The sequence below is a fragment of the Ptychodera flava genome, chromosome 21 (assembly GCF_041260155.1).
Source record: "Ptychodera flava strain L36383 chromosome 21, AS_Pfla_20210202, whole genome shotgun sequence".
In the NCBI taxonomy this organism is placed as follows: Eukaryota; Metazoa; Hemichordata; class Enteropneusta; family Ptychoderidae; genus Ptychodera; species Ptychodera flava.
This window is the reverse complement of record NC_091948.1, coordinates 32,751,184-32,766,171: the sequence shown is the minus strand read 5'-3', so window position 1 is coordinate 32,766,171 and position 14,988 is coordinate 32,751,184. Positions and strand designations below refer to the sequence as shown.

Sequence of the window (14,988 nt, the reverse complement as noted above, 5' to 3'; positions counted from 1 at the left end):
AAACTGGTGGGGGTGTTCATGGCTCAGGTTGAGGTGTGGGAGAACGATTTTGAGCTATGACAAAAATCAAAAGGGACTTAGCGGCATAGCCACAGTGTTAAGCCTTTCTCCAAGGTTAATAGTTGACTACAATCTATTACAGAACTACTGAGCTGACATTAGGGGTACTCACTTTGTGTTTGCTCACTCTGTGAGCGCTAGTGTTTGGTACTGAGTTGCGTGGATATCCCCTCATGGCCTCAGTGATCTTGGCCTGTTGAATAATCTGCAGAGATGATCATAGGCCTCCGAGTCTGAAAACTGTCATTGTGTAAGCCTGTCGGCATTTTCCTTGCATTTTTTCTCATTTAATTTTGCAAAATATCGGCGAGTACCTCAATATTTCAAGATAACCCTTTCTTCCCAATCGTTTCCTGGAGTTTCAGAGTCATATGAACGAAAATGAGTGAAAGTTTTAGACAGGAAAATCGGACGTCGGCCATGTTCAATGTTTACAGTACAATCAGAAGTTTACGTGGAGGATAGGAATTAACCAACAAACACTATTCATGATGCCCGCCCTCTAGAGGCAGACCCTCCTATATGAAGTACCACATTTGATGCTTGTGGAAAGCTTGACCACACAATGGAGCATTTAAACTTTTAGAAAATGACAAACTGAATAAGAAGGTATTCAGAAAATGTCAAATACTGCGGGTAAATGCGCAAATATTCAATATAAACAGGTTAACTGACTGGTCAGCTATAAAAAACAATGAAAATGTTTATGATCAAAAGTTTTTGAGATGCGCACATTTTAACAAATACAGAAATTATTAACATTATAAATATAAGACCAAACTATTTTTCAGGGATGGGACAGGTTGGAAATGAGGGGTGAGAGACAAGGCACTCCTATTGCTGCATGTGGATGCAGCCACACCATTTCATTTACAGCATACTTATTCACTGTGTTGTGTTCAAGTTCCATATTGTACTGACTGTCATACAAGGATAACATGAGCAAATCAAATCAAATTAGAAAAGGATCAAGCTGTTGTGTGGATTTTGCTGAACATGGCTGATTTTAATATTTCGCCCTATATATTTGGTATCCAGCAAAGGCATATTTTGATGTAAAGTCAAAATTAACACTACATTGCTGACAATATATTTTACCGTTTCTGCATGAACTTTTCTTTTTTAAATTATAGTATATTAGTACTTCAAACAGATTAACAGTTATCGTGATGTCAACCCATGATTTTACATCACAAAGACTGTAATTCTGCCGATTTTTTTTGTTTTCCGGTCATTTTATAAATTTTGCACTGCACTCGATGATTGAACAAATTGCAATGTTTGAATTTGTAAACTCAAAGAATAAAAATCCTTTGGTCACAGATTAAATTATTTTTAAAAAGAAATTTACTCATAAACATTTTTAGCATATATTCTTTACACGGTCATGTATTTCAAGGAAAATATGCCTATTAAAAATAGTAATTTCTTCACTTTCAATTTTTTTCAATACTATGACAATTATCAGCCATGAGGTCATACAAACACAAGACCAGATAAGCGTTTTTCATCATTTTCACAGGACTCTTTGGAAAATCCATTAAAAACAGTTAAAAGTGACTTAATATATACATTTAATTTACAGATGCCAGGTTGTGTATTTCACATGCACTCAGGCCAGTAAGGAAGTGCGTCATTACTATTTTGGACTGTGAATTCTTATTTCTGAATTATTTAACTTTTTCCCACATTGAACTATCTTTAGGCAGTTTATACTGTAGCTTAGAATTTTTTTGATTGATGTATTTAATCATCTTTTGGGTTCTTTGGGTCCATATCCCACCTCATGCCCCTACATCATCAACTATTTACCAACAACTCCATGCCAACAACCAATTACCTGACCTGGCCACACATTAGAGAAGGTACAGCGTCATTGACGGTATTTTTATATAATAAATACGCATTCATATGACGATATGCTTTTGATATTTTTCTTTCTCTCATCTTTGTGGATAAGTTGCTTCGTAATTTTGTTCATCCTCTCAACACATTCACAGACATGTAGATTTGTTAATGCCACTTTGTAGATAATTAAAAAAAAAACGCATATCATCATAAGCAAGACATGCATGCATGACATGTTCTGATACCTGCTAGTTACAGAGAAGCAAATCCATTACAGCAAAAATCCAAATTTATACAGAGAACTTTGTTGCAACGTTTTTAATACGGCAAGGCAACATAATCACGATGAAGAATCAAAACTTACAAATATCCATGTCCATGTGAACCTGTACACGTCTGCAATTCAATTATGTAAATGAGAGCTCCAATGTAGAAATGCCTGGGAATGTTGTAGAGTGTATCGCATCATTGTCTACTAATACAGGGTATATGCAAACACAGTGTCTTGCACCTTGATGATTTACCTCACATCTTGTTTTGCATTCATTGTTAAGTAGTGATTTTCCTTGCATCCTGTAGTTAACAATGTGACATCATTGGTGAGTGAGACACTAGAGTTTGTGTAATGATTAGCCCGGCTGAAACCACTTCCTTCCACCTCATTGGAAATGACATGTCATGGTTAGAACGTATACACATCAGTTTGAATTCCTGTACATGAATAAACAATTAACCAACTGAAAATTGTAGGATTAACAGACAAACATGGACAAGTGGGTGCCATGTTTTTAGGGCAAGTTTCCACATTTACTATTTTGTTTTTTTCATTTTAAAAAAGATGATAGCTGTTTATATTTTTTGTTGACTTAACAAGTACATCCTCATTTATATTGCCAATGTTGAAGTTCCCTGCAGTGTGTACAATGTATCAGCCTTTTGAACACTACACAATGTTTTTGTTCATAAATTATGAATTTTATTAAACCCGAGAGTAAATTTGGCTGTGTACTGTAAACATTGGACATACAGGTTGTGTTGAAAGTTGAAATCTGGTCACCATTTCAACATACTTTTGGAAGCAGAACAAGAAACAATTTTACAAAATTACAAGAAAATCCATGAAAAGCATAAGTTAATGGAGCTGCTTACTGAGACATAGCAATGATACAACTTGAACAAAACACTATTACAAACATTTCTTGTGTGTATAAAATTGCATACCATATTATTTTAATAGCTGGATCTCCATACACTTGAACTTTTGATATCTTTTTCATTATTTTAATATGCTGTGTTTTAAAATAAACTTTCATATTCTGCTCCTCATAAAATGTTGCAAATGTATTTAAATATGCCAAGATAGCCTTTATATGTGATGTTCAATGTTGTTGATGACAATTTAATTCCAGTCAACACAATGCATTGTGATAATTGGCAAGGCTAAAAGCGTTTTTACACATACAGTGCTTTGCTGAAAAATAAAAATGTAATAAATTGCCACATTACAACGCATAACATGAGTATAACCACAACACCACATTTGAAAAACTACCATTCACAAGCAGAAGTTGCTTTTTGCCTGTAGGAAGCCACTTTCAGTCAGTCAGTCAAATGACAGATCAATTGTGTAGCAAAACTGTGACTTCTAAAATAAAAACAGCTGCACAAAATCTACCTAATGCTGGAAGTGCAACAGACCAAGTATTCATTCATACATAATGTACAATTATGTTTCAGGTATGGAAATTTGCCGATTGCCAACGGAGAACATTTATGTCCCTTGGATGGTGCGTAACATATTATATAAAACACTGCCACAACACAACATTGCGTATATATGTATTTTTTATTTATTTGTACAAATATCAATTCTGCATTCAAGAAACCAAAAAATACATACAAAACAAAAGCAAATCTGCAGGTACACATAGGTAAATTTTATATTTGGGCATTTCCTATATTTAGCACCAAGCTGTGTTGTTGTCTAAGTACCTAACAATTGAATAGTTCCCTTATGAAAAGGTGCAAATTATTTACAAATACATCAACGAATTCTGTGGGAACAAGTACGGCGCAAATTATCAAAATAAATAAGCATTAACATTGTGATCTGTGGCATCTTTAAAATATCTGAGTAATGATAAGTTGTTGATGTCCCTGTGGAAGGGTTCAGAAAACTTGTTTTTGAAATTGCGAAATCTGGTCATCAACTGCAAAACATGACTGGCAACACGGTTGACCCTTTCAAGGCAACACTTTGGTATGGCCCCATTAAAATCAATAAGGACGGAGCAAGCCATACGCACTGAACTTGGGTGAAAAGAGTTCAAAAATAGACAGAAGAGCAGAAAATTCGCTTGACTGTCCATGGTGAAATGAACCAATAGAGAAGCTTGATGCATGGAGTGGTACATTAATATTGCATTAAATAAACTGAAGTAGCGGTATATATCTCTCTGAAACAATGCCAGCACTATAAGGATTAACATCAAACCATTTATCTACAGCTCCATAATAATGGATGTTTGAGATTGCTTTCAACATTGAAATTCAACTTCATTGATACAAGAGTTGAGAATAAAGTTTCTTGAATATTTACAAATATCTTGATTTGCTTTATGTCCAACACTTTTTTAAACTTGTCTAAGATGATTCTGAATTTGTTTTCAGGAAACAGATTTGACAACTATCACTCTCCAGTATGAAGATCATACTGATTTTTTTCTTACTTCCATATTGTCTGGTGCTTGTTTATTTCTATCAGTAAACATTGGAGGTCTTAGCTGAACTCTCCACTCTATGTTGGTGTCATTAGGGGTACATCACGGAAGACCTCAAAGAGATCACTGATTTGACAAGCCAAAGGAATGTGAGATGAACAAATCCATGAAATTAAAGCAATAGGAATATATTGTTGTGGCTCACTCAGGAAGGAGAATTGGGATTTACAGCCTACATGATGAGCATGCAGGTATATGAAAGAGAATAACTGAAAGTGACATTAATGAACAAATGACTTATTAAGCTAAATTACTATAATGGTGTAGTCATTCTCTTAGACTACAGAAGGCAACATAGGGCAGTGGTAGATTTGTCTTAATCTTGATCTTGAAATGTACAGATTACAAAACAGTTCGTATCCACCTTGCTATTTTTGCTTTTAATATACTTCTGCAAAAAACAAATAATTATTATTGGAAAATGTTTCCATAACATACAGAGAAAAGAGAGTTTTTAGTAAAGTTTTTCACTCTTGTCAGAATTCTGAACTTTATATATATATATATATATATATATATATATATATATATATATATATATATATATATATATATATATATATATATATATATATATATATATATATATATATAAGGGTTGTGTTTCCATAACATACAGAGAAAAGAGAGTTTTTAGTAAAGTTTTTCACTCTTGTCAGAATTCTGAACTTTATATATATATATATATATATATATATATATATATATATATATATATATATATATATATATATATATATATATATATATATATATATATATATATAAGGGTTGCTGGAGAAATGAGAAATGATTTAACAATTTCATCTCTACAACTTTGTTTCATGAGCCACTGGACTCACTTGTCAGGAGACTAAACTGATGTGAATACAAGGGGTACACATAGCTATATAGATATATGAAATTGTAAAATAATTTCTCCAGCAACCCTTAGATATTTTGCTCTGCTTTTTACTGATCACCTTGTATCAAAATGTGACGGCAAGTAGAATATACTGTTGGGAATTGTAGTACAGAAGTTAACAATGTGTCAGAATTAATGACACAGAACCAGAAAGCAATCTTACTTCAACAAGTAGTATCAAAGTCACAATAGACCTTTTCCCGATTATCCCACAATGCATGGCTGGGGCTATATCAAACACAGTATTTACACTCACAACAACAAAAACATACAGATTTTTGTTGTACAACGGATTGTTATGCAAGAATGACACAAATTTGCAATGCCAAATAATGACCCGTATATATTCTAACCATCAGCGATAAAAATATATGTCAGGGTGTAATCTGCCATAGAGTTATATGAGTAACGTACCCTGCATGTACCCTATGGCTAAAAGTTCTATGTGTAACATACATGTTTTATACCCCAGCGCGCACTGCATCATGGAACCGGTAAAAGAACTATTGCTCTTACAGTACTCAAGGCTGTTAGTATATTACATTTCATCTATAAACAGCATTCAGTGTCAATAAGAAATTTTGTTTGGTAAAGACACAAACAGTGGAGAGAAAGATGTGCTACCTTTTGAGTTAACTGGTCAGTGGTAAACCCTGGGACATTTACACCTTATGACTGAAATGTGTTACAGTAAATATACATTCATTAGACAAAACATTGGAGTGGATTTTTGCAAATTGATAACTTTTCTCTGTTTCATTTCTCTTGATTTCTGGATGCAGGTGTGTGAGGGAAAAAAGGCACACTACCTGACTCGGTTGTTCTTTACCCTGGCTGTGTTTGGTTTTATTGTTACTGTCACTGATCTGGAAATCTCAATGACAAATAATTCTCATCTACATGTCAGGTAATGGATCTGAAGTGTAAGGTGAAGGTCAAGTCTTAAGTACACCCTGAATTCATACATCTGCATCTATTTGGACTTTAAATCACACATAATGAGAAAAAAATATCAAAAAATATATATTTGACTTTTTTTGCTGGTCAAAGAAATGGCCTAAGCTTAGATGTGATTTTGTTCGTATATGCATAACTGATGCAGTAAATAACAGAAAAACAGCAAAACCAATACAGCGGTATAGTGCTTGGTAACCCTTTATTTAATGAGGACATATGCATAGCATATCAAACAGAGTTCCATTATGTTGCATACACGCCTATTCATGAGCAAGTACTTACACAGTGTTCACTGATATACAAGAGTGTCTATCTATTAGAGATACAAGCTGTAATCATTTGACATCCTTTAATTTGGTACTTTGATGCCATGTAATTAATTCTGCTGATACTCTCTAGTTTGACAAAGTACTTTTGACAATAATTCCTGAACAAGACTCTGTTGTATGTACCCAAAATCATATTGTTTCACCCTTTTACCATCATGGTCTGACCCTAACCCATTGTTATCAATGGTATGTGTGGACCTGTGTACTGGGAATGGGGGGGGGGGGGGGGGGAACAGGTTTAGAATTTTGATATTTGTTAAGACACAGGGTTTGAGACAGTATGATATGACTATACATAGTACTGTGTGTTAATGGAACATGTCATAATCATGCATTACCCATCATACAGCCTTGTCTATGCTGTGAATGCCTTAATGCAGTACCACCTTGATATCTGTTTTAAATGCCAATATTGTTTATGCCATAATTATATTTATATCAACTGAGACTTTTCAGAAACCCAAAGTTGATTGTGACTGGTGAAGCAGTGTGACCTCTCATGGAATTCTATGCTAGCACTGGTCTTCAAAGAAATTACTGCCCGGCACAGTGACTATGTAGTCTGGCTTGCGTGGACGCTTTCCATGTAACAGGACGGTTTCCATGCATCAATATCACTGTTTACATCAGCATAATAACACAACTTTTCAACACAAAGCTAAAACAACCAAAAAAAGGCAAAACCTTGTAAGACCCATAATATAAATCATTGAAACCTATTATTGCAAAGCCACCCACCCTGCAGTTTAAATGGTATATTCCATCACTCACTGAAATCAAATCTGAGGATGAATAAAGTATTTGACAATGATTAAGGAATGATAGCGTTGTCCACATTTCATCTCCATACAGGACTATTTGCAGTGTAGTTGAGACACAAACAACAAAGACAATCTGTGACAACTCAGAGCCTGTCACACATTTCCATGCTATCATCTCTTTGGGTCACCACGACTGAATTGCACGAATGCTTTTTAGAAATTCCAACAGTAGCTGGATTCACTCTTCTGACTTGTATCAGGGGTTGACAGTTCACTCAGAATATTAACCCTCTTCACAGCCTTTCAGCATAAACCTTCCTGTATTTGATAGACAATGATTTCAAAGGGTTAATTTTCTTTTGTTGCCTTGGAGTTGGACTCCAACTCCTGTAAGCATTTTCGCAAGTACTTATCATTGTTTGACATTTCAAGCACTGCATTCTGAATCATCTCAATGAATAATCTGGGCCAGATTTGCTGCAAAGCAGACAGCTTGTGGTCCACCAGTATTGCCTCCGATGTCAACTCTTTGATGTAGCTTTTGGCAAACAGATGTCTTTGTCTTCTTTCCTGTGATAGAAGGAAAACAGATGCTGTGTTACAAACCATGTCAGCAAACTGAGACATTGCTGTGCCTGAGATTTGAGTATTTAATTAATGTGGACAAGAGTGCTGTAGTTTATTTTAGCCCACAACGAAATTGTCCACATGTACAATGAGTGAAATATGGTTGGACAACTGTTCCATTTGCAAGTTCAGTTAGGTTTCTATTTAGGATGGATGTTTTGGCTGAAGTGTTATTACATGCCTTGATGTGAGTGCAAATCAGTGCATTGATTTGAATAGGAACATCCAGGGAGTAAGTTACTCGGTACAGTGAAGCCCTTGGACACTTTCGACGTCAAAGTGGACACTTAATGCTACACGTAAAATATTCATGCGCGCATTGCTAGCTATTTTGCCTTTCGTTAAAATCTGTTTGATGCTGGTCAATAATGGTCAATTTTTTTTTGAAATGCCCTGCATGTATTTAAATGTCACATAGCATTAACTGTGAAGAGGCATATAATGAAAATATCACAGCAGGAGACAATTTGCCTTCCTGGCGTCAGGCAAATTTTCACCTGCTCTAGGGTACATAAACCCATGTATTCAGGCAATAATATATATTACAACACTGATTTACTATTATTCATCATATGTTTCTGTCTTCTCAGCACATTGACAGCATTTTACCAGCTTTTATAAATACAAAGTACCCGCCATTTGAGGTGAGTGCCCTTGTGCGGCATCAGTCCCTCCACCGAGGTTAGAGGGTTAAATCCAGCACTCAGTTTCATCCGTTTACCACCGCTCTCGTACATAAAGTTATTACATGCTTGATGGATAATCCAAGGAAATAAATAAATACATTCTTGAAGCAGTACCTGTTCTATATCTGCTAAGGCTTCTTCACATGAATATTGCAGTCCAGCCCTGCCGACACTCTCAGACGATGTCTTCAAGTCAGATGCAAGCTGTTTCCTGGCTCGGAGTTCCTGATCAGAGAGTACCTGGTATTGTTTCCTCTTAGACTCCCCTAACAAAGTCAATAACCTGGACTGAGGTAGCTGTGATGTCGTGATATGTGAAAGTGAACCAAATAATTTCTCAGCTTGCACTATGTCTGCTGCTGTTACCTGTTAGGAAATGGACAGGAAGTAAGAAAATTCATCATAAGGCATCATGTTGGCATTTTCTTCATTTAGTCTACTGATATTGTAAAGTTTACATTTTCACAGGCTGGAAGAACACTGATTGGTTTACAATCTGGTGGTGTTACAAAATTTGCTGAATTCATCAGTCTGAAGTCTGATCACCAAAGATTCATTTTGGCTTCAAAAATCTTGTTCAATTAGTGAAAAATATCAATCAAAATATCAATCAAAATATTAATATTCCTGGTTAACAAAACAAGAAGCAAGAACATCTCTAGGATGAACAGACATCCCTGTAAAGCAAAGGAAATCCTTATCATACAAGCAATTCTCTGTAAGTGATACAGTTTTAATATACTCTTTCATCTAATTCATGTTCTGATGCTGATAGATGCCAACCCACTCACATGTAAATTAATTGATGGCACCTTCACCGAGGAAGGATACACAGGAAATATATTTGCACATGAATCATGTACCAGGTGTGTGCTGGACGCAGATCTGTGTTGTATTTGTACCGGTATGTCCACTGTTCTGAGGTAAAATTTGATTATTTTGATGAGTTGAGTCATTTCTTTATGAGATGCAAATGATAATAAAATCACTGATAAATAGAAATTTCCTTACGTCTACATCGTTTATTTTCCGAAGTGAGAAGTGCGCCAGACGGAACAGGGTATATGGCTTCCATAGCGTGAACATAGTAATAGGATTGCCTTCAGAAGATATGGTTAAATTATCCAGCCGTCGTAACACAGACAGTGCATTGATATGTTGAAAACAACTGATATTGGCAGCTCCAAACAGAATAGTCTGAAAAAACAGACAACACAAGAAATATAGTTAGCTTTAATATACCATGGGGGATTTCAGAGTTATGAATCATAAGCTAAGGTTGCTGCAACAGAGCAAAACTTCTCACCAGCATGCTTTTCTTTTATCCAATCACTGTTGATCGGGGATAAACTCATATATAGAGTTTGTCTTTGTCTGCCTAGTAATTCTATACTCATGGTGTTTGCGTCTTTGGTGATGTCTGGGTTTCTGGTTATATCATACAGTAGTTTGTTAGATGTTTAGTTTGTTGCCTTGAAGTGTAGTGTGCACTCCTTTTTTTATCTCACATTTTATAAGTACTTTTATTTGGGAAGGGAACTGCCTTCTTTTGGCTGTGTCTTTTCAGAAAACAATCCCATACATGATGCAAACACTAACAATTTGGGGCTTATGTGCAGCGTACGGCTGAATCTTACCGTTATAATTAAATAATATAAATAGACTCCCTAAGTTGCTGTGAATAGTGACAATTGACTGATCAGATATAACCTTCCGAACACGCTGCACATCAGCAAACATTTTGCATGTTCCATGTTTCATCTGCCCAGGAGGGCGCCCTCACAGGCCAATTCATAATGATTTAAACAGAAGACTGAGGGGTTGGTAGGGATGGGATGATAACAATTACACTGTGAAACATGTTACAACTATCAAAAGAGTTCATTTATCCTTGCAAGGAAAAGAAATAGCAGTGTTCAGCAGTCTTGACATGAAGCAAGATCATACTCAAAACAGTGATTGCAATGATGAACATGGAGGTAGGAAAAGCTTTAACTTCGGCAGACATTTGAATTTCAAATATTTAACCTGAGAGCTATCCAACGGATATAAAAGTGACATTTCCCGAAATTTCTTATTATTAAGTAACTTTTAAAGACTGGAGAAAGACATGCATGAATGAAAGGCCACTTACCGACACATTGGGAAATCTGCTCCTTATCTTGTGTAAGTGTTTAGCAATTTCATTGAAATTGATAAACTTGAAAGAGACAGCAGAGACCGCACTGGCAGCTTGTATTCCCCAGTTCTTATCCAAAGCCTCAAGAGAACCAGGCCCATACAGATGTAAAGTGTCTCCTTCAAGTTCAGCAAGATGACACACATCATCAGGCATGCTACAAAATCATATCAGAGACAGAGTATTTCATTAGTGGCTTTCCGGAACTACACAATAGCAAAGTGTTCTGAAGATACAGACTATTAAAATCAAAACATTTGCACAGTGTGGGCTGTTCACTGGGATGTATCGGGTACTGAATGAAAGTTTTACTCATAGTTCATATAGAGTCAGAACCAAACGTTTGCACAACTATCAGCTAGGTTTTGACTAGGTTATTTCCTTGTCTTGGTTACTCTCCATGTCATTCAAAGGATGCTTTGCTAGATCGTTAACTGCACTATCATTCCTTGAGTCCCATAACCTTACAAAGCTTACAATGATTTGTTGGTCTGACACAGACTATTAGCTAATGCAGATTGTTTTGTTATACATGTACTGGGAAAAAAAGAATTACATTACCTCAAAATACCTGTCTTCATTCTGATATTTACAGCAAATCATTCATCACATTTACTAGAAATTCCCACAGCTGTGCTGATATCAGGACGCAATGGTTGACATTTATACAGACAAACTTTGCGTAAAATTCTCACAACTCACTATATCAAAAGCACACAATCACTATATTATGTGGATTTACATCATGTTGATGCAAGATCACTTACTTGGCAAGCAGATCTGGTTTCATGCTCTTTGACTTTGGATCAGAGTAAATGACAGTTTGTGATGAAGTTTGAGATTTATCTCTTGGATCTATCAAATCTACCACACTATTTGACCTTGAACCTCGCTGACTTGACCTAAATGGAGGAAAATATACCATATTTAGTTGGTGTATCTGGTAATTTGTTGGTTCAGCTTTTTAACTTCAAGGCTGCAAGACAAACACAGGGTGTAGTTTCATATCATACATCTTCACACTTTATATTGTCACTGCTCAGAGTTGTTGATGGTGTATGAGTTATACAAGCCTTTCTACAGATCAACATCTCTCCAGCAAATTGTAATGTGTATGTGCGTGCAAGAGTTCTCTTGATTTTGGTTTTGAAAAATTCGGGCTGAAATGTACATCACTGTTATTTGTCCATAAAGAGAAAGATAATATTGCCACAAACAACTCAAGTCTCTACACATGCTACAAGACTAAAGAAACATCCAATTTTGATACTGTCAACCCTTTTACATACAGTAACCCAACATTAGTGCACAGTAATTATGATATGTATTCATAGTGACAATGGCTTTGTCATTTTGTTGCAGTCTAACTGTGTTGTTTGTGATGGTGTGGTTGGGCCTAAGTGGAGGGATCCTGGATGGGGCTACTGGTGCGTACATGAATCAGGTGTAATATAACGTGACAACATGTACAAATTGTTATATATTATCTGGGTTTTTTTAACTTTCATAACATCATGCTAGTATTGCATAAGTACAAAATACGCACATTATACTATTTTCATGTATTCGATTGAAGTGAACAAACTTTGGGGAAAACTTTCACTTTTACTTCAAATCACTCTTGCAAAGACGACAACTTTCGGTGGCAATACCACAAAGAAAGTAAATATATGAGAATATTCTCATATTTTATCATATACAGTGAGATAATGTGTTTGTGCGGACTATTAAAAACCACACAAATTTTTCAAGAACCAATTCAACAACAGTGCTAACAATGACTTGAACAGGAAAAGTGGCACTATCGGTATACTGTTAATGAGGTGATTCAAGCTTGGCTATCAATGTAGTGTTCAACATGACGTGTCTCAAAGTGTCAATCTATATGGGAAGACTTGAAGGCTGTGAAGTTGATAGACAAAACAATCAGTTTTCATGTCTGTGTCCTCGTGCTGTATCCAACTAACAACAATAACATGATACATTCAAATAATGTAATTTTATGTGACTCCTTCTCAATGAAATATTGATATTAATAAGGTGGGTGTGATGCCTGGATGAGAATAGAAGTACTTTGCTGAGAGGAGTTGAGTTCCAATATGTACCTGTACCTTTGATTTGATATCAAAAGTTTGGTAGATAGGGCCACATCAATAAAGAAATGCTATTCTCTAACATTCTTGTCAGAATCATGCAACAGCTGTTACTTGAAAAAACTTGTAGCAATTTGGGGCAAGTAAGAGGCTACATAACAAACATTGCACATTTTATACAAGGTACTGTATTGGCCAACCATTTCATTCTTTTTGATGACACACTTCACAGATATTTATCTGAGAATTTCTTTGTACACATGGAAGGTCTAAGCGATTCTGGATTAATTTCTGCATATTTACAATTGCACGTTACAAAATAAGCATATGTTGAAAATTTTGGCCTGATAGTAATTACTGTCACCAAAGAAGCCTATAGCATCCATCAAATGTAGGCTTTTTTTAGCTTGGGGTAAACAAGCTGATCAGATGAAATGCTGTGAAATTTCCTGAAGTCTGACAAGTCAGAAAGACCTCTCAAAATATGAATACATGCCACTGCATCAAGATTTGAAAAGCAAAGCCTGGGTGTACAAATTAGGGCTTAACAGCATGCATATGTACTGGGGAGTATAATTTCAACAGCTCTTGACTCACAGCAATAACTCCAAAAAATCACCAAAATCATTAGGAAGTGGGTTTTGTGTGGAAGAGATGCCTTGTTGGATGAAGTGCATTACAGCTGTACGTAGAGAGATATCAGCAAGCTGTATGTGCTCTCACCTGTGTAATATCTTAACAGCTGTGAAAGAGATAAAGCTCCTAGAAATGACAGTTAACTTCAAATCAGTGAAAACAGTGACGTTGCTACACTGGCATCAAGAGTGCATGAAATGGCGTTTGCTGCTTTTAATGTTTTAATACTTGTTTGTAATGAATGCTTTCATTTTGCCCATTTTCCAGTGCCCAGTTACAATTCATTAAAGCAGTTCTTTAGTGATACATAAAATTTCGGTACAAAAAATGATTTCACTGCAAACTTTATGTTTAAAAATATATTGTGGTCAACCTGGTAAACTACCTTAAAGTTACTCTTTATTCAATTCTCTGTAAACAGGCAAATACTTACCACTAATAACAATGGATTTGAGCCAAACAATGGTGATGAAAGGGATTTATTTTTGAAATGCAACTACAATTGTATCAACTTAAATTTTGTTTATCATACTATTAGAGAAAACACGAGGCGCGGTTTGAGAAACATAAAATGCCCTTTCATGAAGTTTTCATGGTTAATAGTATTTAAGGATAAGGCATTAAAATCTCCATTCATGATTTCATACGGCTTTGAGCAATACTCCTAAAATATTAGTATTAACAATGCCTGACATACCAACACTAGCAATAACCCCTGCAGTAGGTATAGATGTCAAAAGGCACTGTGACCCCTGACTACCCTCTGTGTACAAATCCTTTCTTTTACCTCAAGTAGCAATCCATATGACCACACCTTTGCTGTGTCAAGTACAGTCATAACTTCTTTGCCTAAGTTTTATTTTCATTTGTTTCCTGAGATCTACTACCACAATACCATGATAAACATTTTTACCTTGCGCCCAAGTTACAACATCTTGAAGGAGGTCACTGCAATTGCTTGGCAACCACTGATATTGAGACAATTCAGTGGACTAAATGTTTCTGGAGTGAATGTTTATGCAGGCACATGGCTAAAAATATTAAATTTCCTAAAAATATCTTTCTGTACATTTTTACTTTTTTAAACAGTGCGTGATCAACCACTTCATACACTCTTGGAAAAAGAAG

At 35.6% G+C, this 14,988-nt stretch overlaps 1 protein-coding gene across 3 annotated transcripts in view; it reads right to left on the bottom strand.

Moving 5' to 3' along the window:
• Nucleotides 1–6,865: 6,865 nt before the first annotated feature.
• Nucleotides 6,866–14,988, bottom strand: part of LOC139122052 (leucine-rich repeat-containing protein 49-like) — a 46,303-nt gene continuing 38,180 nt past the window's right edge. For all 3 annotated transcript variants that reach the window (XM_070687423.1, XM_070687424.1, XM_070687426.1), the window contains 5 exons: nucleotides 11,899–12,033; nucleotides 11,087–11,288; nucleotides 9,964–10,149; nucleotides 9,067–9,318; nucleotides 6,866–8,209 (listed from right to left, as the gene is read on the bottom strand). In XM_070687423.1, the coding sequence (XP_070543524.1) occupies nucleotides 7,988–8,209; nucleotides 9,067–9,318; nucleotides 9,964–10,149; nucleotides 11,087–11,288; nucleotides 11,899–12,033 (997 nt within the window). In that variant the 3' untranslated portion in view covers nucleotides 6,866–7,987. The remainder of the gene's footprint in view (nucleotides 8,210–9,066; nucleotides 9,319–9,963; nucleotides 10,150–11,086; nucleotides 11,289–11,898; nucleotides 12,034–14,988) is intronic.